Source organism: Nipponia nippon, unplaced genomic scaffold (assembly GCF_047370975.1).
Source record: "Nipponia nippon isolate SJK-2023a ecotype South Korea unplaced genomic scaffold, ASM4737097v1 scaffold_10, whole genome shotgun sequence".
In the NCBI taxonomy this organism is placed as follows: domain Eukaryota; kingdom Metazoa; phylum Chordata; class Aves; order Pelecaniformes; family Threskiornithidae; genus Nipponia; species Nipponia nippon.
Genome location: NW_028262291.1, coordinates 18514055 through 18537800, shown reverse-complemented (window position 1 = coordinate 18537800; position 23746 = coordinate 18514055). Strand labels below are relative to the sequence as shown.

At 54.8% G+C, this 23746-nt stretch overlaps 1 protein-coding gene across 1 annotated transcript; it reads right to left on the bottom strand.

Annotated features, from left to right (window-relative positions):
• Positions 1–691: 691 nt before the first annotated feature.
• CTSD (cathepsin D) lies at positions 692–17392 on the bottom strand. Its single transcript, XM_009462462.2, has 9 exons — positions 17022–17392; positions 16392–16548; positions 13928–14051; positions 12163–12281; positions 7957–8156; positions 6669–6791; positions 5344–5488; positions 4265–4363; positions 692–3592 (listed from the first exon to the last, which is right to left on the bottom strand). Exons 1-9 carry the CDS (start codon positions 17081–17083, stop codon positions 3431–3433), a joined length of 1191 nt encoding a protein of 396 aa, XP_009460737.1. The 5' UTR covers positions 17084–17392; the 3' UTR covers positions 692–3430.
• Positions 17393–23746: the final 6354 nt, after the last annotated feature.

Here is a 23746-nt window from a genome sequence, read left to right as displayed (position 1 = left end):
TGCTTTTTTCAAAGTAGGGATTAGCTCTTATCTTCCACCTGGCACATGGGGCCTTCATTCTGCATCGGAGTCTCCAGCTCTCATACAGCAGTGCTAGGACTAAAAATCACACAGCCACACAAAAGGGATGGATTTTTCCTACATTTTGAAAAAAACCAAAAAAACGTGTTCTTCACCACTGGGCTCTGGGAGCATAAATTCCATGTCCTAGTGGTTTTTAGGCTGGACTTGGAAACTGGAGTCCTGTTTTGGCTTCTACAGGACCAGTCTATGTCCCAAGTCAAGTAGGAGCTTGTTCTAGCTGGCCCAGAGGACCAGGGGACAGCTCGAGGACCCTGTTGGAGGACTACCCTTGGCAATACTCAGCCAGGAAGATACGGCCCCAGGAGAAGGCTGTAGGCTAGGAGAGATGCTGGGAGTGCCTGCTGCCCCGGTGGTACTGCATCAGGCAGGTGACACTGCCACGTCATCCTGAAGAGGCTGAGTTATGTTTTAATACATTGAAAAAGACAAACCCAACAGGCTGCTAGCATGTTTCCTTATCAGTAAGAAGGGAATAAGCCCTTCTGAAGCATGTATGAGTCCACCCAAGTGGGCGATCAGATGTACTGGGCCAACAGGTCGGGAAGACACAGTCTCTGGACACTGAGTTTTTCATCTCAAACTGCTTAAGGAAAGACCACTCTCAGAGTTAAGGGAGGGAAATACTGTATTTTCTTTTCAGTTTTCTATGATGAGACAGAAATTCTGACAGCAAATTAGATTAAAAAAAAAAAAACCAACAGTCACGCAGTTAGAGTTTGTTTTAAAATGCAAATAAAAGAACAAGGGGAGGAGACCCATTCAGGGAAGATTACAATGAACCACTCCTCCAGCTTATCCTAAGGTATGTCACTCAGGGCATCGTTTTGGGCCATGCTCTTTCCCCAGGCAGCAGTATCCTGCCTGCCTGAGGACAGACACCAGCCCAGCCTTGGATTACTGTGGAGGCTACGACACAGACAGTGTAAGGCATTGCATGCCCAGCAGAACTGCAGCCTGATAGCTTGTTCTGGGGCTGCGCTGCACGTCCCACTTAAATCTGACGCTGAAGACGTTCAAAACCTGCCACCAGCTCCATGTTCGTCTTCCCCCCTGCATCAGGTCTGATTAGCGGGTACCCAAGACGCTGTCTCTGTCTCGCTGTGCTAGAGAAATCCTGCAGCTGGGTAATGATGAAGCAGGACTTGGAGGAGCTCTGGGCACTTAATTGGTGTGAAACCGGGGCTCTCCTGAGAGGTGCTGAATATCTGCTGATTTTGGAGTACCTATTGATGATTTTCGGTAACACACTACTGTTCTCTGGCCAGTCTGCAACAGATGTCCTTAAGCGTCCAGATGTAGGGTTGCAGGTGAAGACTACGAGCAGGCAGAAGCAAGCTTTGGGAGCAGCATTTGTTGCATCCGGGGTTGCAGGGGACAATACACACAGCAGAAGTGTGCCCAGGCCTGTCCCCACTGCCCACGCCAGACCCCTCCAAGGTGTGAGGCATGGTTATAAAGCCAAACTGATCAGCTGCAGTGGGTAGGGACAGGGGACATCCACAGGCTACATGCTCACTGTTCTCCTACAGCTCTCCTTGGGACCTCTTCCCCACCTGTGCCTCTGATGCTCGTGGTGAATTCAATAGTGGGGATGATGTATATGCATTTCACCAGGCATAACCATCTATTCACCCACTGCCCAAAGACCTTTCTTGGGAACTTCCTTGGCCCCACCGGTACTGCTCACAGGATAATAGTGAATTTTGGGGAGTCAGGATTTTACCATCTGTTTTGCCTGGCCTGGGGTCATGGACGGTTCTGATCTGGTCCTCCTGCCACCCTCAGCTTTGCCCCTCACCTGCTGCCACTCCCTAACTTCAGGACCTGATCCAGCACACTGGGAAAGCATGGGCTGGGATTCTTGGCAGACTCTTTTCTGCTTTCCAGTACTGCTTAAAACTCACTTTATCATCCTCCCAGCTCCACCAGTATTTGCCTATTGACGCCAGCCCAGTGAAGAGAGTGGCTCCATATGCACAGATCTTGGCTCTCCAGGAGGATCTGCAAGCACAGCTAAACCAGCTACAACCTCTCCGAAGCAGGATTGTTCTTCACTCCGTCTGCAACACAGGGTGGACATGAACAGAGCTCTCACCAGCGTTAGTAAGGTGACAAGCAGGTAAGGAGGGTGTTAAAGGCAGTTGGGTTTCGGGATGGGGGAGCAGGGAAAGAGAATGCAAGTCCAGCAGCTACCACAGCACCCTCCTGCCTGGGAGTCTTGCTGGCTCTGCCAACTGTCTCTTGAGTTTTGGGCAGTTCAAAATGCTGCGAATAATGTTTCCAAAAGGTCTTACGTGGCTGACAAACGCCTACGGATTTTATTAGTGTGATTTCAGCTTGTAGATCACTTAGTTGCTTTAGGAAACATTATTCTCAACTCACTGGCTGCGGGTTAAGCTGGGAAGATCTGCAGTTTGGGGAACCCGGGAGAAGTTCACCAAACTCAAAAGAACCTGTGTCAAGTGACTTTGCTCAGCAGAAAGCTAGGCCTTCATAGCCATGAATTCAAGTGACCTCCATTAAATCCTATCTTGACCCCCTTTATATTCTTACTCCCTGAAGAGTCCCACTGGCTGGAGCCCCCCATGAATCTCTGCCTTGTTAGGTCAGGCATGCGGACATCATGCCTCCAGCTCTCTCACGAGTGCTGTCACAACACAAAAACACACCACGAAAGCCCTCAGGCTCTGAAACTCAACCCTTGGGAACGCTACTGCGTTCCCCCATCACGCCAGCCTGGGATGTGCTCTCCCAGGACCAAGCCAGCACAAACCCGTTGAGAAATGACCTAGTGGTCGCTGCCTCAACCTGTCGCGGAGAGGTGATGAAGACGGACTCTCCTCCCCTACCTGGTCCCCCACTTCATCAGTGAAAAAGCAAGAAGTAAATAATGTGCCAGACAGCCTTCCCCATCCCTCTCCCCCGCTGCAGAAGCCCAAACCCAAGAGCAGCCGTGCAGCCTCTCTGCAGGAACAGAGGCGCCGGGGGCTGGCTCCAGCCAGCTGCTCCCCCAGGAAGGAGACCAGGACTGGGAGATGTGAGAGGGCCTTGTTCAGCTCTGAGACTCATTCTTAAAAACAAATACTGGAAGACCTAGCAGTAAAGCAAGGGGCTACTGGAGTTATCAACTGGAGACCTCCCAGTACCACTTACTCAACGGAGGGGAAAAAGTAGCTAGCAGGGCACTAATGACTATTTTCCATGTAATTTTAAATCTAGTTCCATTTCTTTTTCTTTTTTTTTTTTCCTTTCCACTCACTGGGTTTCTAATCCTGGTAATCTTTCTCTATGGCTCCTGTGTGTGTGTATAAGTGTGTATGTGGCAGAGGCAGTGGGGGTCAGGCGCTTAGACACATTTGGCAAAGCCAACAGAGTCGTTATCACGGTCAAAGACGGTGTAGTAGGGACCGATGAAGACATCTCCCAGGATCCAGAGTGGGCCCCCGGGCGGTGGGACGTCCAGGCCTGAAAAGCCACTCAGGCAGATGGTCTCTCCTTGTACAGAAACCTAGAGAGAAGAGTGAGAGCTTCAGTCCGAGGAGGTCCTCGCCTTCCCTCAACCTCGCAGGCTTGGCAATAACACCTGCCAATGCTGGCTGCACTTCAGCCTCTCCCAGCCTGAGATCCACAGCTTGCAAAAGTAACTCCCAAACCACTACTCCCATGGCTCCAAATCCAGCTCTCCCTCCCAGAGCCCTTATGCAGCAAAGCATCAAGTGCCCATAAACCTCCCAGCCCAAGCAGTTCTGAATTAGAGCCATTGTTGAAATTCTGCACAAGATGATCCTTGCAAGTTGACTCTGATGGCTTAAATGCCAGGCTGGTGGCCTCTGCTATGATAAGGCTGGCCTCATGGCACCAAAATCCAGCAGAAAAGGGCAAAATGTTTGTAGAAAGTGATGCAACAGCCTGCCTGCTCTTTCTCTCCCATCCTGCTATCCCTCATGAGCATCACACAGGGGGTCTCATTCCTGCAGGACTTTGGTGAGGTTGCCTGAGTCTATCAGCCAGTGCCACCACCCCATCACCCCGACCTTTCAGACTTTTTCCCAAGTGCCAGCTCCAGCCTTGCTTTTGCTGCTCTTGCATTTTGGATTTCATGGTTGAGGTTTGAGTGGACAAGGCAAAAATTAGGCCTTGGGGGAGAAGCACAGGGCTGGCAAAAGATGCCTGGACGCACCTTGAAGACGTACTGCTCTCCGGTGAGCTGGTAGGGCTTCCCTCCTAGCGTTAGTGTGACGACAGGCAGAGATGACACCTTGTCACAGGGGATCACATACTGAAACAGAAACAGTAAAGGCTTTACATGGCAGCTCCCATGCGCTCAGCAAAGGGCACGATCCCCCTGGGCATAACCACATCTTTGCTGTGGTTTTCCCTAAGAACTGCTCATCTCAGGGTGCAAAAGAGGCTTGAGCTGGGGTAAGCGGGCTGCTCCCTGCCCAGGGCTGCAAGCTGAGGGGCTAGAGGGTTTCAGGGATAGGGATGGAGCCAAAGGATGCTGGGTTCAGCTTTTGGCTATGCTGAACCCCAGGGCACAGCACCTGACACAGCAGGGCTGGGGTCCTTCCTCTGCCACAGGAGGGGGAGATGTGTCTCGATACAGCTTAGAGACACAGACAGGGACTCACAGTGTGATGAATGGACAAAGCCAGTTTAATTAACACCAGCGAGCCTCGGGGAGGGTGGCAGGTTGCTGCAGCATGGGGTGTCCCCACACTGCAGAAAAGCCCTGCAAGTGCTCATGGCTCTGTGATTTGGGAGGGGTTTCAGAGCAGAGCATCCTTCCTAGAGGGTCCTTATAATCCCTGTTCCTCCACAATTTCAGGGAGGAGAGATGACCTTGTGAGATTAGCTAAGACGGTTAAAAGCTTGGGAGGGAAGGGTTGTCATTTGCATTAAATATATTTGTATTAAAGTGCCTCTGGACTCACATTAATGTGAATCCTTGGCCTCAGCTCAACTTGCACCCCTTCTCCTCTGCCTCCCACAGACAGGCGGCAGAGATGACCCAAAGCCTCCTGAAGTTCACAGGACTGTGCCCTCTACCAAAAGCATGAGCAGGGCATTGAATGCTACCCAGGATCAAAAGACAGAGGGGTCCCTGCTATGCCAGGGGCTTTTCCAGGAGCCCAGGCTGGGAATGGGAAGCAGAGGGAGCAGAAGACCAGGGTCTCTAGAAGCATCTGGGTGCAAAGCAGGGCATCAGCATGGATGCTGTGATGGCCACGGACTCCCACTTTCCCAGCCCGCCCTCACCTGGCCTTTGATAAGTGGTTTTGCACCGATGGCCGTCTGCAGCTCCTTCACTTCCTTGGTGGGGCCAGTGATGAGTGAGGTTCCTGTGTCCACGATGGCCTCGCAGCCCCCTTTGCACAGAGTCAGCCCATTGGCAACGTCCACCCTGGGGAGAGATGCCCAGACAGAAGACAACCCTTAGAGACCTTCCAGCAAAGGCTGTGGGGAGCAGCAGGCAAAGAAGTGAAGACAGCTGAGCCTGGGCAGTACGTAGGCATGTGAGGGAGGGCTGCAACAGACGCTCAGGAAGGACAAGTGCTCAGAAATCCTGATGCAGCACCGACTTAGTGCACAGACCCCCTGGCACCCCGCAGGGCCCTCGCCTGCTCCCGACTGAGCGGGTGCCTTGGTGCATTACTGCATTTCTGCAGGCTGCCCGGACGGCTGCCTGCGTACCCTGCCTGCTAAACACTGTGACTAACAGGCACGTGAGCGAGCTAAGGGCGATGCATTAGGGACTTGTATGACCTGTGCTACTGCAAAAAGCAATGGGTTAAAGGGGTGGTGTGACGGCTGAGGGGGCCATGGGCAAGGGAAGGGTTTGTGTATATAGAAGAGGCAAGACAGGAGCTGCTTGGCTTCTTCACCTTGCAACGCAGACAGATAAAGCCTTTCAGCCAAGCGTCTGCCATGCTTTGCCAACATGGCAGGGCTGGGGGAAGATGAAAACTAAAACCCTGCGCTGGGGAGGGATGCGATCTCCGGGGAAAGGACACACTCTGATCACAGGCCGCTTTTAAGTTCCTATCACGTGGGAGAGCTCAGAATAGACCGCAGGGCTGGAGGCCGGCAGCTCAGCCCGCTCTCCTCCCCTCTGCCTCCAACAATGCGTGCTGATTGCCGCACCGTGCCCTTCAGTCAAGGGCTGGCTTCCTGGGGCCTCATCCTGCTCCTCCGGAGCTGTGTGCAAGTGAGCCACACAGCTCAGGCCTCACTGAGAGCTGAGCAAAGCTGGGGTTTAATCTGTGGGGCTCGCCCTGCCTGCAAGGAGGATGCGCCAGTGTTTGTCCCTGCTTCACAAGAGCGCAGCAGGCGTTTTCAAGGGCCAAGCTGTAAACAAGAGGAAAGGATCCTGCAGAACATCTCCTGCTGTTTTCTGCCTTTCCTCCTCTTCCAGCAACAAACCACCCAGCCTTAGGGTGGGATTTTAATCTGCTTTTTTTTGGTGTGGATGTGTTACAGGGATAGAGATGATTCCTTTTTGGGGAGGGTCTCAGCCCAGCCCCAGGCATGAGCTGTCTGCACACATGTCCCCACGCATGTAGTCGGGTGGAGGGGGGACTTACGCGTCCATGTGGACCTGCCAGTAGGCCTTGCGCGTGACGTTGACCCAGCTGAAGTCACCGCTGTAATACTTGGGGTCGGTCCCTCCCAGGAGCAGCTCGCCGCCAGGCTGAGCGGTGGGGTCTCTGAAAAAAAAACAAACCCAAACTCATGAACATCAGGGGCAAGGTGATGAGCAACCTGCTCCATGTGCCCCCAAAACACACATCAAGGTGCTCGGGGGTGAAGCACGGCATTAGCAGCATTGGAGACAGATGACTTACGTCGTGCTATAATATGTCAATATAAGGACAAGATAGGCTGGGGTGGGGAAATGGGAATATTTTGGCCCAGCCAAAGCACCTTGCAGCTTTTTGCCTCGTACTTTCGCACGGATACCTGGAGAAACTCACTGCAGAAAAGGGGGACAGCAAAGGGGAACTGAGCACTGGTGCAAGGATGCCCCGAATAATCAGCTTGTAACAAGCACCCGTGCAGGGTTGGACATGGCTGATGCAGCGTTAGGTTATCTGCACCCAACTTTGTGCCAGCCAGCAGCCTCAGAGCCGAATCCTCAAGGTTACTGTCAGATAAAAGCTCGCTGCTGAGCAGATGGGAAGAAATATGGTGATGGGGGAGGGATGGCACTTGAACGGCCAGCAGCAGCCCTCTCTGCCCTCCCCGCTCCCGGTGTGCTACTTTTTGGGCTGAGGTAGTTCAGAGTCCCCGCTGTGGTGCCAGGAGGGTGATGGGGTGTCCTGGGGGGAGCAGCAGTGGGTGGTAAGGTGTTGGGAGCTGCGCAGGAGGATTTCCTGAGGGGTGAGGGAGTGTTAGCCCCATCATTAGTGATGACTGGTGGGGGGCATGCTTGCCTGGGAGGTGACATGGTGGTGGCCACACGGCTCACGAATTTTGGCAACAAACTGGGGCTGTGTTTACCCCCTTAACAGCGACTGCACTAGCAGTGTACAATCTCATGATCACAACCCTGTTTATTTTTATTTCTCTTTCCTCTGGAAACATCCTCTGTCGCTTCATCAGTTAAGAAATCCAGTAGCAGATCTACCCAGCTTCTTATCAGTAAAATGGCTGCATTTCTACTTCCCTTCTTCTTACTTCAAAGCAGTAAACAGAAGAGATTTTGGCCCAACTCCTGACTGCTCCAGCAAGGAGACCTTGCTGAGACCTCCCCAACGGTGCTGGCCAGGGCGTAAACCAGCACATGGCAAGAGATGCTACCGGGAGGCATAGAGAAATGCCTGGCTGAGCTTGCCCTCACAATGAGAGGCATGCCACCAAACGCAACACTACCTGTTCAGGTAGAAGGAGAAGATGTTTTTCTCGATCAGCTTCTGTTGCATGACGTTATCGAAGAAAGGGGTGACCTTGTCCACAGAGATCCTCGGGAATGCCATGCCCAGGATGCCATCGAACTTGGCAGCGATAAACGTGATGCCTGGCTGCTTCACTGCCTCCCCGAAGATCTGGTTCTTGATTTTCAAGTTACCAAGCTGAGGGGAGATGGGGAGGGAAGCGAAAAGCAGATTGTAAAGAAAACTGACTCGGGGGACTGGGGTGGAAATGGGATCTCGCTGAACACAGGCTGTAGCGCGTCCCTCAATGCGCTGCCACACTCCTGCCTGCTTTCACCCTTGCATTCGTAGGCAGCTGCAGAAACCAGATACCCTAGTGCCACTCTCCTCGGGGCGGGGGATAGACCATGCTAGCTACCCAGTGGCACCTTCTGAGTCCCTGCAAAGCCCAGAGCACCCCTATGGGCAGAAGCCCCCCTTTGCTCTTTGCCCACCTCACTCAACACTTTCAGCCTTTTGCTAGGTCCTGGCACTTGGCCATGCCAGCTCCTCCTCTTTACACAGAGGGCCCCATATGACTTTGTCCCCCCTACATCCCTTCCCCTATTGCCTGCTTCATCCTTTCCTCCCAGTCTGAAAAGTTCTTGTGCTGTGCCTTTAATCCTCTTTCCCACTCTGGACATCTAAGTCATCTCTGTGTCCTCGGGTGCTGCACCCGTCCCTGGTTGGGAGCACAAATTCCTCTCACCTCTGCCAATGACCCCTGCAATCTCCTGTACATACGAAACATCCCCAGGATATTGCTGCATGTCCCGGAAGAGCCACCAGCCTGCAGCAACCTCCCGTGGGAGGGGAGAAGACGCAGCCAGGAAAGCGACGTTGAGCCCAAAGCACAAAAATAGCATGCGGAGTACTGTGAATGCAAAGGTCACCTCTCTTGCCAGCCACAAGAAGGACTGGCATTCCCTTCTGGAAAGCTGAAACACCCCACAAGGGCAGATCCCCAGAAAGAAGGAGATCGCAGAAAACAGGATAGCTCTGCTGACGGGGAGTAGGATGTGTCTGCTGGCTCCTGGTTCTAGCAGTTCAGGAGGTTTCTGAGCTTCTGGCTGACCATGGGCAATTTTAGCATCCGTTCTAGGATGATTTCAGCCTCTCAGCCTCCAGCTAGCAGCCCTGGAGTGAACCGGGTTGGACTGAAAAGCTGGCCTCTCCTACCTGATGGCAGATAACGATCCCTGTAAATTACTAATATCCCCCCAGGGTTAGACAATGCAAGGCTGGGACAGGGCAGTGTGGGCTTTAATGGTATCGGAGGCTTGTGCTAGGAAAGGGCGATCGAGCCTTGCAAAAGCTAAAAGCCACAGGGCAGGATGTGGAGCGAAACAGCTCGCAGCAATGCATCCGCTCACCAGCGCGTGGTGAGCGCCCCAGTTGTATGCCACAGGTCTACAAAAGCCACCGCTCCACCACTCAGCACTGCTGGTCCTGCAGCAGCTCTGAAAGTTCAATAAGGCTTCCACTTAAAAAAAAATAAAATGCAACGGACTGATAAAACTGAGTGCGAAGTTTGTTTGAATATTGCCCTGGTTGCACATCCCAAGAGGGAGGCAGACACCAGCCCGGTGGTGGGGTCTCAGCAGACCCTGCCCACGCTTGGTCGTCAGCAGGACTGAAACCCAAGAGCATCTTTAGCAGAGCACTGGCGCCAGGTGACAGATCCTTCATCTCTGTCCCTCAGCTGGCTCTCGCCCATCATTACCAGTGGATGGCTGCATGGTGGCCACCCTCCAGCACTTTGCAGACAGGTGTCGGCACCTTGCAGCTCGCCCAGCCTCCTTGTTAGCAGCCTCAGCCAAGCGGGCAAGAGCTGGATGGTGAAGGCAGACTAGAGGCGAGGGCCTCTGTGGCACGGTTTGGTGCTGGGCTCGGGCTCTCCTGTGCAGACGCACAGGGGAGAGGTGAGGAGGGGCATCTCCTGCGCTTTGTATCTGCCCTGCAGCCCCAGGAGAGACCTTGTGCCCCACAGCCATCAATGCTTCCTCTGCTGTCCTTGAAGGACATCTCAAGGTCAGGCTGCAATAAAGAGCTGAGATGCCTGAGCAGCAGAGAGCTGGCTGAACCTGCTGCTCTTCGGAAGGTGAGCAGCACCGAGCAGTGCGGTGCTACGAGGCATCAGTCCTCCACAGAAGGAGAGAGGATATTCGACATAAGCTTGTCACCCTCTCAAAAAAAAAAATTCAGGGCTGAGGGACTCTGGACCACCTGCCAACCAGCGCCTTTCGGTCAGATGTCAGTGCCACCACAGGCTGCTGTGGCTGCTTCCACCCATCAGGATGGTTGGAGCTGAGAGGGTCACCCTGAAGGCTGTTTCAATGCCTGTATTTTCAGACTACACCTGACAGGGAGCTTGCCTATGGGATGTTGTACAGCAGAGGCAGCATCTTGGTGTCCAAGCTGAAGGTCCCTGACCCTCTGAGGTGGCCCTGCTCCTGCGTACTGCAAGCGTGACGCTGCTCAGGCTTCACGCAAGAGGTTTCTCTTGCTTCTGCCCAGACAGAAACCAAATGCTACAAGCTGTGCTGGCTGCCAAGAGCCATCCCCACTTCCCGAACAAGCTCAGGCACAAAATCCTTCCTCTGAGCTGCTGGGAAGTGGAAAGCTAATTAGCAAGCAGGCATTAGGGTGCTAATTTCAAACAAAGAAAAAATAAAAAAGCTGCAATTTTCCTTCTGACTCATTTCAGCCCCTGCATTAAGTCAGAAAGCGCCTAAACCAGCCCACACTTTCACAGGACAATAAAGTTTGCTGTTTGCCTCGCTGCCCCGCTCCATTACTGGGACGAATGCAGATGCCTCCGCCTGCTCCATCTGTATTTTGCAAACCTAATGTAAGAGAACTCATTAATGCTACGTACACAGTGCTTTCATTTGGTGAGAGCTGCGGGAAGGCTCCAATGGGCAGCTTTTTTTGCAGCAGGGTGTTTTTAAGTGAACCAAGGGATGCAGGAAATAAATGGCATGAACCAAAACTGAAATGGTCCTGAAGCTTGGTGGGCTGCAGGAGGCAGAGAGCAAAACCAGAGGTGCAAAGCTGCTGGCAGCCCCTGCGGCTCTCCCCCACAGCCTTGTCTGCACTGATTTTCAGGGTTCACTGAGCCCATCGAAAGCCCTCTCCCCCAAAGAATGTCCTGCACCCAGAGTGAGCTGCTGGCATCTTTGGATGCAGCACAGAGGCAATGGCTGGTGATTCCACGCTAGCCTGAAATTTTCCTGCTATAAGGATGGGCTAAAGAGTGCTCCTTGCATAAGCCAGCCACTTCAGGCTCCTCTTGGATATTTTTCTTTTGATCCCAATGAAATTGGTGAGCCAATACTTTTCAGCTGAACCTAACATGGAAAACCCCAAATCCCTAGATTTATGTGCTTCCTCAGCACTCTTGCTTTGTCTCCCCCCGGCAAAGCAAACATATGCTCTTATCCCTGTCAGGAGACCAAGTAATCTGAGAGCACGTGTGCCGCTGATGTTTGACAGTTGGCAAACTCTCACGAACATCTGTACCTGAGGCAGCCGTGAAAGGTGCCCACCCTTCACAGGACAGAAAGCTCAGCCTTTGCTCGCTGAAAAGGAAACGATGGGAAGCAACCACCAGCAGCCCGGCTACCTCAAGCTGGGCCCTGAATGCTGCTGGGGAACCCCCGCCAGGCGTTACACAGCCTTTGCAAACATAACCACTAGTTCTCAACACCAGATCAGGACGGGGCAGTGAAGAGCCACTAGCTAGTGTTTGCGCAGCTGCCCATGTGGATGTCCACTACTGCACAGATATTGGTCAGGAACAAGCTGGGCACCACCAGCAGCCTGTGCAGTGGTGCTGGCATGCACTTGGGCTGGGAAATTTCCGGGGTCATGAGGAAGAGGGTTGGAGGGATGGCCATGTTTGCAGGGCACCATGCGTGTGGTCCACACTCCTAGCCTGCTGACCTGCTGATTAATACCTTCCCCCTTCTCTGCCTGCCTTGGTCATCATCACCTCCTCAGTCATCATCACCACCTCATTTCAAAGCACTTGGAAACACGGCACTGAAGCATGCTCTATATGAGTAGGACACTCAAGAAGGGAGAGCCGTTGAAATCAAACGGCTTCAAGCGCTCTGCTGAAAGCAGGTTGGGGCAGCTTGGGGCAAGGGCCGTTGTTACTCACCGTGACGGTGTCCTGGCTGAGGTACCCGGAGAGGCTCCCCGTCCCGTAGTGGATGGCAAACTCGGTGCCATTCTCCACGTAGGTGCTGGATTTAGAGGCATCGTACTTGTGGTGCAGCACTGCAACCCAGGAGGGGGACACAGGGGGACATACAACATTAGTGCTTCTTCATACCTAGGTCTCCCCAATACCTAACCCCACACCACCCGGCTCATCTGGACAAACAGACACTCAACGATGTGAAGGAGGGCCTGAACCCAGCATTTACCAAGCCCAGACTCCTTAACAAAGCATTTCCAATGTCTGAGGAATTAGGTGGGCAAATCCAATTTGGCTGTTAAATCGGATTTAGCCACCGGGTATTAAAAGCCTAGAGGCTATGTGGCGGGTATGTCAGGGTGTGTTAGACAGCAGAGCGAAACGTGTCCCCCGTGCCATGGAGAACCAGGGTGGCTTTAAATATAGCCTGCTCTGGGCATGAACATTTTCACTTTATGGATTTATCTGTTTCTTTTACTAAGAGTAGCCGGAATTTTTTTTATATGGTCATTGTTTTTTGCACAGAGAAGGCTCAAAATATTCTTTTATTTGCAGAGGAGAAGGGCTTTCCCCTAGTCTAAGATGCTTTTCCCCATGGAAGGGTTGGGAACTGTAATATATCCCTGGTTTTATGGCTGGGCAGATTCCTCCACAGATTCCTCCTCAGTCACGAGTTGGGCAGTGGCGTGTGACAAGCTTGGCTAGCCCAGCTCCACGGCTGCTCGCTGAGCCGGGCAGACAGCAGCTGAGGGCAAACCAGCCCAGCCCTATGGAAACCAATACGCTATATGGGGACTTCCCCAGCTGGGCGGTCTGGATCCTGGTCTGGCAGGAGTTTAGGCTCGTTGCATGTTCGTAAAACAAGCCCTTTGGTCCCAGCTCCTCCCGCACCACTGCCTTAAGAAACCAGCTCTCTGCTACAGATCAGGAAACCCCAAGACAGACCAAGTCTGGACTTCACCACCTTACCAGTGTCCTAAATCTCATTTCACATATGCAAAAAGAAGGTCTGTCTCCTCTCTGAGCACTACAGGGCTGTACAAGAAGTCCAAATTTCCTCCCTACCCCCAACAAGCACTGTGGGCCGCCTTTCATGGTTGCATTTGTGGGCTCCACAGGTTTCTCCACTCTGTTTAAGCAGCACAGCCGGTGGGTTTTAAATGGCATTCTTCCACAGCCAGGTTTGACACCTTCAACTGTGGAGGTTTATTGCATAGGAATGCCACAGAGCAAAAAAACTTGTAGTCCCTAAGATGCTCTCATCTTATTGTGCCTACCTGGCTCCTGTTAATTATAAATCCATAAACACGCACGCACATGCTCTGTGCAGCAATAAACCAAAAACTAGGGCAGTTTGTATCAGATCTGGCAAGAGGCTGATTTTTTTTCACCAGCCTTGCGCAATGGGACAACAGCAGCGTCAGTCTATAATTTGGGGAGAAACATCACAACCGGTGATGCTGCTCTCTGGCTGCAGGGCTGAGGCTGTTGGGGAAGGTTTGAAGCTGTGTGTGGGTGACACGGAGGGGAAAAACCAGGAAGGGAGTAATGATGAATGGATGCGGGAGGTTGGGATCCTATTTCCAGCTCTGACCCTAAAAAGCCCATCGGCCTCTGGCAAGCCCTTTCACACTGCTGCCTCAGTTTCTCCTCTTGCAATGGCAGGATCTGCATTTTGCAGGGAAGGAGAAGCTGTTGAGCCATGGCTGGCACCGGTGACACTTACGGCAGGCGATGTCCAGCAGGTGACAGTGCACAGATGGCACCCAGAGGTTGGAGGAGCCAGTGTCGAAGACCACAGTGAACTTCTGTGGGGGGGTTCCGATGCCTATCTCACCATAATACTGGGCCTGCAAAGAAGGAGAAGGGAGCCATGAGCAGAGGCAGATGGCTAAAAGCAGGGATTAAAGACCAAAAAATTTCTTAGGATTGAAAAAGGGACCAGCTTCTTCTCTAGATACTGCCCTTGTTATGTTTTTGGCAGTGATGGGCTCTCAGCCTTCATCCTCTGGAAGGGAGGCTCCCCTTTGGTGTTCATACTTCATTACAGCGGGTGTGAGAAGGATAAATTTGGGAGGAGAAGTGGGACAGGTGCTGGCAGGGAGACTTTTGGGGCAGGGAGACAGGGCAGAAGAGAAGGGAGAAGGTCTACAGGCCAGCATGCAGTTCACTATAGGGAAGAGAAAAAAGATGGGAGGAAGCCAAGCAAAACACCTGTGTTATTGAAAAGCTGAAACTGGCTGGGAAGCTGCTTTGCTGGCAGGTTTGCAGAGGAACTGTGGGTTGCAGTGAGCAGCAGTTCTGCCCATTGTGGGTGGAGGTACAGCTGCTGGGGCTTTTGGTGCAGGCTGGCAAGCCCCTGGTTGGGGAGGAATAAAATGCTCAGTTGCAGGCATCGGAAGACTTTGGAGGAGCTGGAGGGAGAAAAGGGAATCAGCAACACTGCCAGAGAGGGATTTAGGGCTGCAGGGTGAGAGTTTGGGAGAAGTCCCTGTAGTGCAGGTATCCAATGGATACCCTTCTGCCCTGCGAGTGCAACTTTGCTGGGACTGGAAGAAACTTGGGCAGCAGAGATGTTTGCAGGACACCCCTCTATCCAGAGGGGAGAGAATGAATGGGGAATCCTCGGCAGGTCCCAGACAGACCCATTTTTCCCCAGCCCTCCCAAAGGGGCAGAAAGCCATGTCATGGTTGGTGAGCAGCTGGATCAGGGCCCTGGAGAGAAGGCTGATAGCAAGAGAACTCGCTCTGTGGTCTTTCCAGCCCCTCCATGTCCTTAATTAAGGGGGGGGGGGGGGGGGAACCAGGATTATCAAAGCTGCTCACCTCCTGTGCACTTAGTTTGCAGGGGTTGCTCACTGAGTAATTAATAATCCATTGCAATTAGGCATAATGGGGAGGCAGCACTTGCTTCCAGTCATTCTGTAATTCTTGCTGGGGCTTGAAAATTAACACCTGGTATAGGGGCCCCGTACATCACATACACAGACCCGCGAGGGGTCCCAGGGGCTGGTGGGGACCACACAGGAAGGTCTAGGGGAGGTTGTGCCTTTCACCCCAACAGCAACTCTGGCAGCAAGAGCATTTTCAGCCTGACTGGGAGGGACCCAGTGGTCCCTTATCTCCCACCACAGGTTGGGCTGGTCCCCCTGCGACAAGGGAGCAGAGTTCTTCCCCGAGCGGTGGCCCAAGCTGCAGTTGCAAGACAACGGCATGGTGCAACTGCTAGCAGCCTGGCTTTCAACACCACCCATTAAAACACCGGTGGCCCTTCCCAGCACAGCCCCAGCAGGACGATGCTGGCTGGGTGACAAGAGCCCCTGGGGAAGGCGAGCAGCGGGGAATATCCTGAATTAATGCCCAAATATCTGGCACCAGCTTTATTCTGCCGGCCAGTGCTCGCATCCCACCCCCCAAGAGCTGCAAGGGTACCTGGTGGGGAACTCAGAAATAGGAAACCCCACACGTGTCTGGCAGCTGGGCAAGGGCAAACCTCACGTCCTTTATCTGGCTTCTCCTTTTATCACTGCTTCCACCACGAAAGTCCCTTTGCTCCCTAAGCTGCCGAGAAGAAGGTGGAGGTGCAGGGTGCCTTTTCCCAAGGCCATGCAGAAGATGAAGGATAGTGAGAGGAAGGGTCCTGCATCCCTAGTTCCATAGCAAGCTGGTGCCCAGTCCGAGGCCTCTCCTCCTGCCCTATGCTCGCTCTTTTATACCCCAACGCCCTAAGGACTGGAGCCTGATTTTTATGCCCCTGTCTTGCAGAAAGTGGAGCCCAAACTGGCCAGAAGATGCTAGGATGGACTACAAGCAAGCAGGCCCCTATTTACTATAGTTATCTAGTAACAAAAGGGAAAGGAAATAGGTCACAGAAGCTGCAAAGCTCCTGCTCCAGTGGCGGTGGGTTGGTTTTTATTATTATTATTAGTAGTAGTAGTAGTATTTTTAGTTTAGCAATGATAGGAAGCAACTTTCAGCAACCACCCACCAAGCTGTGGGAGTGCATGAGTCTCTCCTACAAGAGCAACATCTCTCCCTCCTTCACCTTCCCAGCTGTGGTGGGACAGCGAGGCTGGCATGTCCTACCACCTCCCCAGGATGGGTACCCCCAGAAGTGATGGCTGCCTGGCCAGCATCGCACTGGGGTCCGCCACAGTGGGGGGGTGGTCGGCAGGAAGGGGGTTACTCACATCCATGTAGTTCTTCAGGATCTCCGGGGTGGGCTCAGCCAGGTCAGCAAAGCCAAGCTTGAACTTGAGGAGCTGGGTGAGGGCGTTCATGTCTGGGATCTCGCTGCCCACCTCATTCAAGACCCGCCGCATGGAGGGGAACTTGGTCAGGGGGATCCTGTGAGGGGAGGGTAAATGCCCACCTGTTAATGGAGGGATGTGGGGGGGGTCCCCCGGGGAGGACCACCGAAACCAGGGGACCCACCAGCATGGGGTGGATGAGGTTTGGGCTCCCGCCAGCACCCCGTGCCAGATCCCCCTTGTCGTGCTGCGCTCGGCGCTTTTCCCAAAGCCGGAGGATGGGGAGGGGTGAGGGCAGCAGGTGGCTGCCAAAGGTCACTGGGAATAGGGGAAGCCGGGGCGAGACCCCCCCCATGGGCAGGGCATCAGCCCTGAACCCCCATCTGAGGGGGTCTCAGCCCTTCTCCCCTCAGATTTAATGGGGGGGGGTGGCACAGCACCGGGGCGGTGCTTGCGAGAGGAGCCCGGAGGCCACCATTGCACCAGCACCTGGGGTGCATGTCCCATGTGCCCCCCCATCCCCACGCCATTCGGGGGGCTCAGAACCCGAGGGACCCCCCCACGGCTCACCTGATGAGGGCCGTGCAGGGCCCCGCCAGGGCGAGCAGCAGGAGGAGGCCGTGGGGGCCCATGGCGGCGATGGCGGCGGTGGCTGGGGGGTGACAGAGCTCGGAGGGTCCCGCTGCTGGGAGGCCGCGGCGCCGCGTCCGGCCGCCTTCCCTGTTTTTGTAGGCGCGGCGGCCCCTCTCCAGGGATTTTTCGAGTCAGCTGACAGTCTAAAATTGCAACCGGCAGCGTCACGTGAGGGCGGGCCGGGGCGGGGGCACTGGCGTGGGGTGCGGGGCCGGGGGTGCCGCCTCACGTCCCCCCAGTCCCCAGGCCTGACCCCCGGCGCCTCGGCCCGTGACTCAGCCTCTGGGAAAAGCGGAATAAACACCATTAAATAAATCACGAGGTTCCTGGCCGGCCGCGCGTGCTTGCTTTTCTTGTGTCTTTAACTTCCTTTTTGTTGGTTTTCTTTTTATTCTTTCCAGGTTTCCTGGCTTTTCTCTCTTCCCTGGGGAGGTGGGGGGGGGACACCCCCCAGCCAGCAGCCCCCCGAATCCCTGCTGAGTGCCGCCCCCCCGCCCCAGCCTGGCATGGTGAGGGAGGGCTCAGTCTGCCGGAAGCCCATGGCTGCTCATGGAACTCAGCCACCCACCCGCTGTCACCAGTGGGCTTCAATTTTGCAGCCGGGCCCACGGGGATCTCTGCACCCCCCGGCCAGGGGGGCCATGGCAGCCCCCCAGCCCCATGCTTCTGCCTGGCCCCAGGACACCCCTAGTTTGTGGGGACTCATCCCTCCGGGCTGGGTTTTTCTGGGGGAGATGGGTATGTCCTGGACCATAGCCTGTTTGGGAGATGCCAGGGGTTGCCAAGCCAGATGTGCCCTCCTTCGAAATGCCACCGTGATGGTACTGGGCCACCTGCAGCCACTGAGGATGATGCTGGTGCCGGGCAGAGACCAGGGGGGCACTAGCCACCAGCAGACCCTGAGGTCGCCCCCCAACTGCAGGATGCAAGGCCAAGCATTGGGAAGCACCGGGACGGGCTCTTTGCCACCCCCAGGGTGTCGCAGCAAGGCTCAGAGGTGCCACCCCACCGGCTTGGGAGGTGGCGGGCAGAGTTAATCTCTGCTCCATTCACCCTGACCAAGCTCTTAGAGCCATGAGACCAGCTGGAAAAAAAAATATCGGATTTACAGATGCTTTCCCTTCCAAGTCCTGAGGGCTAGGGGTGTTTGTTTTCTGCTCCTGCTTGTGCCCAGCCTTGGGGACAGGAGACCAGCGGCCTGTGGGATGAGCTGAGCACTGCTGGGGTGGGGGACACCAGGCTTTGTGGCGGGGTCCCTGTCCCTCGTCCGCCTCCTTCATGTTCATGCAACTTCTGGAAAATCGCTGGGTCATGACGCTGGTACCTCGCTTGTGCCACCTCCTCCCCGCTCTCCCTCCCTGAGCCTCTTCCATCCTCCCACGGCCTCACACAGCATCCCGCTGCCCTGGGTCTGTGCCCGCCGCTCCCCGATTGCGGTCCGTGCTGAGTGTCTTTAGGTGGTACTTCTGCCCTGGGCTGTGTCCCATCCCACCAGCTGTCCAAATCGCCATGCCTCAGTCGAGCCAGGGGTATCAGGAAACCTGCCACCTCCTCGTGGGATGCAGCGACCACCAGGACGAGGTTTTCTGGAGCAACGGCCTGAGGCATTGGCTGAGCCCGCCGGGTCCCGTTATTTTGGCCAGCCCCTGCTTCCCTCCTGCCCTGCAGGCGCGTGGTCAAGGCAAGTGCCACTGACCATGAGTCAGCAAAACCCGGGGCCCTCCCAGCCCCGCAGCGCTGCATGACTCAGCAAAACCCTGTGTGGCTCTTCTCAGGCAAGGGGCCAAGGTGTGGCGGGTCCCCAGCATCTGTAGCCCAACCCCAGAACCCACTGCTGCCGTGGGCTCCCGCTCAGGGGTATCCTCCTCTTGTCCCCCTGGGTTCCGGCAGCCCTGGTGCTGAGTGCCCACGGGCGGGAGCGGGTCAGACATAAACTAACCCAACCGCAGTCCCACCCAAGCAAACCCACCCTCCCCAAGGACTCTAAACCCCCTTGCAAATGTGCTTTGCAGACAAAAGGGATAGTCCGGACGCCAGGCCTGGGGCTCCTTCGTGGTGGAGCCAGCGAGGTACCAGCCCTCCTCCCTCCTCTTTGAAGTGGTTGGGAAACTGTAGCCAGCCAGGCAATGTGCACCTAGCCCCCGGGCTGGGGCACCTACAGCAGCTATTCCACAAGCATTTCCAGTCCAGCCAGTCTCTCCCAGCATCCCATGGCAACGGAGCAGGCTCTGGTATGCAGGTATGGGCTGGTGAGGATGGCACACCATGCTAGCCCTGTACCATCACGCACTGCAGAGCAGTCTTTCAGCAGGGTCAAGCAGTCTGGACCCAGTCTGTGTCTGGTTTTTTAATTACAAGGGATTGAGGGCTGTTATAACGAGCCTTTGCTGGGGCTTCATGCTAGCAGGGCTTGTGTCTGCATCTGGAGCTGCTCTCATACCAGCATGAGAGGGGCACGGCTTTTAGACGTGCTTCCCTAAGTGACTTATGTGTCCATCGCACCAGTGAGCCCAGACACTTCCCAATGGTTTATTGGGAAAAAGGAAGGACAGGGCTGTGTCAGGGAACGTTACGATACTGATCCTCTCCTGGGTGCTCACAGGATGGGAAGGCACCAGGGGGCTTATCCCCAGGGTGTTTAATTTGTCTCCAGCCCTTGGCACTGGTGGTTTCGGAGCTGACACCGCTGTGCCTGTGTGCCGGGGGACTAGTGGCCCCAGCAAGGAGCCAGGATTTCTGCATTTGGGCTCCTTCAGCACCTCTGTGGGATGTTTGCCCTGATGTCAAGGCCTTGAGAGGCACAGTGAGGATGTTTAACCAGGAGGTGGGAGCACGTCTGAGTATTTATAGACTGGGACCGTGAGAGTTGCACTGTGTTGTCTTCAGAAGATAGACTGGCATGAGCCTGGGCTCAGGGATTTTTACACATTTTTCCCTGTTTGCGGAGCAAGACCCGGAGTGCCATGGCTCAGGCATCTGGAGCAGGCAGAGATGTGCAAGAGACGGCCAAGGGACCTGTCCCTCCTCGCTCCTATTTTCAGCACAGTGGATGAACCCCTTCCCTTGCTGGTCTGTCTCCCTGGTTCCCCGCATTCCCCCAGCTCCAGGGGGTTAGCTGGAGCGCCTTCCCTGGCAGGCACAGCCGTGGGCGTGAGGTGACACGCCTCTGGGAGTGGGCCACGCTTTTGCAACCTCGATCCCTGCCAGAGAGGACTCCCAAAGGGGGGGGGGTCGAATGACTCAGCCCCAGCGGCACCCCAGCCCCAGCTCTGGGAGACTGGGGTCCCCTCCGCAGGTGACGCTGGGGTGTGCCACCTGCCCTTTGCCGTGTGGACGGGGACCTGACGCCACTTAGTTTCAAACACTTTATTTTCTGTAGGGCTCTTGCAATTCCCTTGCCCACAGTCTGGCAGCGCTCTGGCAGGGATGCTGCAGCAGCCTCTTTCTCCTTGCATTTGGCTGTGCATTTGCCTCACCCTTTCCTCCATGTTGTTTTTTTTTTTAATTTATTTATCACAGCGGTAGCCAATGCCCCAAACTGCAACGACCTAAAGGGCAAGGAAAGCTTCAGTTCAGAAACACCAATTATTTTTTGGCCAAGAGATATTAAATGCAAAGCTGCAGGTGGGATTTCCAGAGGATGAACATCATCTTCAAATTCAGAAAAATGTGTTTGGGATTTTGCAGCTTGTCGCTAAAGGAAAAAAGAAAACTATTCCTCTGTCTGAGCTGAGCAGAGCCTACAGTTGTACAAGCCCAGGCAGATCTGGGTGCAAACACCCTGACTCCAACTCAAGGTTCCAGTGCTGACGTGAAGCTGCTGGATGCAGCTAATTAGCAGAGCCTGATTCACCAGCCCCAAGCCCCCAAGCAAAGGGGTGGTAACTTTTTCCCGGCACGGTGCCAGGACCTCGCCCACTCCCAACGCCATTTCCTAAACCGACGAACAGTTTGCAGGGTGAGGGTGCATTTTCCAGCAGCACTGGCACGTCCCAAATGACACCCTTTTTCTGGGTGACACCCGCAAAAGCAAACCTGAAGGTGCTTTAGTAGCAGATCCGGCTGATGGGAAACCTGGGAGCAGCGGAGGCGTTGCACTAAGCACAGCAAAGGGACTCACCCAGGCCTTGGCCACCATGTCCCAGTGCTGCGGGCACTGGGGGAGATGTCCTGGGCATCGCGGGCAGTAGCGATCCCTGGTCTGTTGGTGCTGGCTGGCTGGGGCAGGTTTGGAGGCAGAGCTGGCCAGCAGCCTGCTTAAACATTTTTTGGCTGCCAGCATGGGCTGCAGTGACCTTGGGGAGATGCTAAGTGGAGTTACAAAAGGCTTAGGCTGGGTGGTAATTGTTCCCTTGGTGTCTCTCATGCCGCAAACCCTGATCCCGGTGGCAGGCGAGGGCGGCTTGCCGGCGGCCAGGTGTCATGTCTGTGTGTCACGATGGGCAGTAGGCCTGAGCGTGGCTCCATCCCCATCAGGGCTGTTTGCAGCAGCCTTTGAGCACAGGGTGCTTTCAGCCCAGTGGACCTTCTCCATCATATCCTGCTCTTCCAGACTTACCCCTAGCTATCTGAAAAAAGAAAAAGGCTTTATGCAGCAAAATGCTTATGGTCTTTTAGCCTGTGAGCCGCCCTGGTGTCTTCACTAGGGTTTACTCGTACGCTACCATGCCTAGCCAGGCTGCTGCCAAACTCGGCGTCGCCTGTCCCTGCGTCCCACGCATTCCATGGCCCTGCCTAAATCCCGGCAACCCCCGCGCCGCCTGCCTGCGCCTGACCCTGCTTGGTGTCGGACGTCCTTCCGCATCCCCAGCCCATCCTCCCCCGTGGCTGGGGACATGCCTGGCACCCATCTCGGGGAGGAGGGGAGCTGCCGCACCCTGGCTGCTGGCCCCATCCACTCCTTGGGGCAGGGATCTCATGCTGTTTGCCTCACCTGAGTTATTTTGCAGCAGGCTGAAATTGCCAGGGATGAGCAACAACAACCCTGGCAGGCAACAGCAGCAGTCAGCGTGACTGGCAGCTGACGGGATGGGGTGGTAAGTGGCAATGATGGCATCAATTCATCGACTCCCACGCCAGGATGTGATGGGGAGCACCAGGACCCAACTCACCTCATCACCCACCTTGAGCAATCCCTGCTGCAGTCCCCGGGGCCGCGCAAGCCTGGCTTGGGGCGGGGTGTATCACCTCACAGGTGGGATCTCCATGCACAGTGCAGAGATAGCCTCCAGCCTCATCCAAGCATGCCATCCATCTTATTTTCTTTTCCAGCACTAGATGCCATTTAATTATTTCCTTTAATTTCCAGCCAAAGTTGCCTTGAGAAGACCATCATTTATGCAATTACATCTCCTCCATGTGACAAAGCACCGAAGCAATTGAGCCTTCTGGTCCTGGGAGGAGGGTGGGCTCAGAAAGACGAGGGTCAACACCCCATGGTGACCCAAGGATCGGCTTAAAATTGCAATGTGTTTCCTTGGAGTGCGAGCAACAACCCAGCTCCTCTTTGGTGAATCAATCCTGACCTCCTGGGGCAGGTGCTGCTGTGTGAATAGGCCTGTAAAGGCTCTTAATTCCCATCTATTTATTGTTACCTTTCTCCTAAGCACCAGCTTCACTTGCCACTGCAGCCAGCATTTTCCAATGTGCCTGCCTGGGGGTTAAGATCTTGAGCCCTCATTTAAGCAACTCGGCAAACACAGTCTGTGGCTTTGCACACCCTCTTTCTGAGCTTCTGCACACAAAACACCCTGTTAATAATTATTTGCAGCGTGGGACTTGGCATCTCAGCCTCTCTGGCTGTGAACCGCTGAGTGTTTCCCAAGGAGCTCTGCCACCGGGGTAGTTTAGGGTTAGGTCAAAAATGTGAAGATGCTTGCCCCGTGCTCACAGCCAAAGGTGCTTGTAGGTTATGGGTGGAGGGAGGTGCAGGAGCATCCCTGGCAGACACCGCAGCTGCACCTGCGTCCTGCAGCCTCCAGCATCCTCTCCCACTGCAGCCAGGAGACAATAAACCGAACTGCTTGGACATTGCCAATGCAGGTGTCTATTAGCAGCTAAATACCTGCCAACCTTCCCTCCTCGCAGCACCACCTTTTCATAAAAAATTCCTTTCTTTCTCATAGTGCTAAGTTGGGTTTTTTTAGTGTTGCAACCCTAAATTGACTGGTGCAGTGAGTGGGGGATTAAGGGCACGCTCCTGGGCAAAGGTCTCCTGCAAACTCCATGGGCCAGCCGGCTGCAGCCTCCAATCCCTGGGGTCACATGCTGCCCCCGAAACAAGGGCCGCTTGTTAGGGCACCGCTGGCAGAGCTGGGCTCAGCGGAGGAGTCAGCCAGCCTGCCTGCAGCTGAGCGGAGCTGGGGCATCGCCTGCTTCCCTCCCCGCGCTGGGAGGGTGTCGTGGGGGTGTCCCAGGCAGTGGCGGGTCAGTGCTGGGGGGACCCTGACACTGGGCAGCTTCGGCTAGGATGGCACAATGTTCCTGAAAAGCAATGGCCACAACCAAGTGCAGGTCCTCAGAGCCCCCTTTGCACCTCTTTGCACCCCTTTGCACCCCTTTGCACCCCTTTGCACCCCTTCATTTCTCTTCTGGAGTGGAAAGGTGTGAAACCCAGCAGGGCTCAGAGAGCCTGTCCCTGTGTGTGGCATGGTGGTGTGACC

Bases quoted from the DNA above. Each gene is read 5' to 3' on its own strand.
- CTSD (XM_009462462.2), bottom strand. From the start codon at position 17,083: ATGGGCCCCCACGGCCTCCTCCTGCTGCTCGCCCTGGCGGGGCCCTGC. The intron at 14,052-16,391 runs GTGAGTAACCCC...CCTTCTTTGCAG, and splicing joins TCCTGAAGAACTACATGGAT to GCCCAGTATTATGGTGAGAT. The intron at 5,489-6,668 runs GTAAGTCCCCCC...ATCTCTCCCCAG, and splicing joins TGGCAGGTCCACATGGACGC to GGTGGACGTTGCCAATGGGC.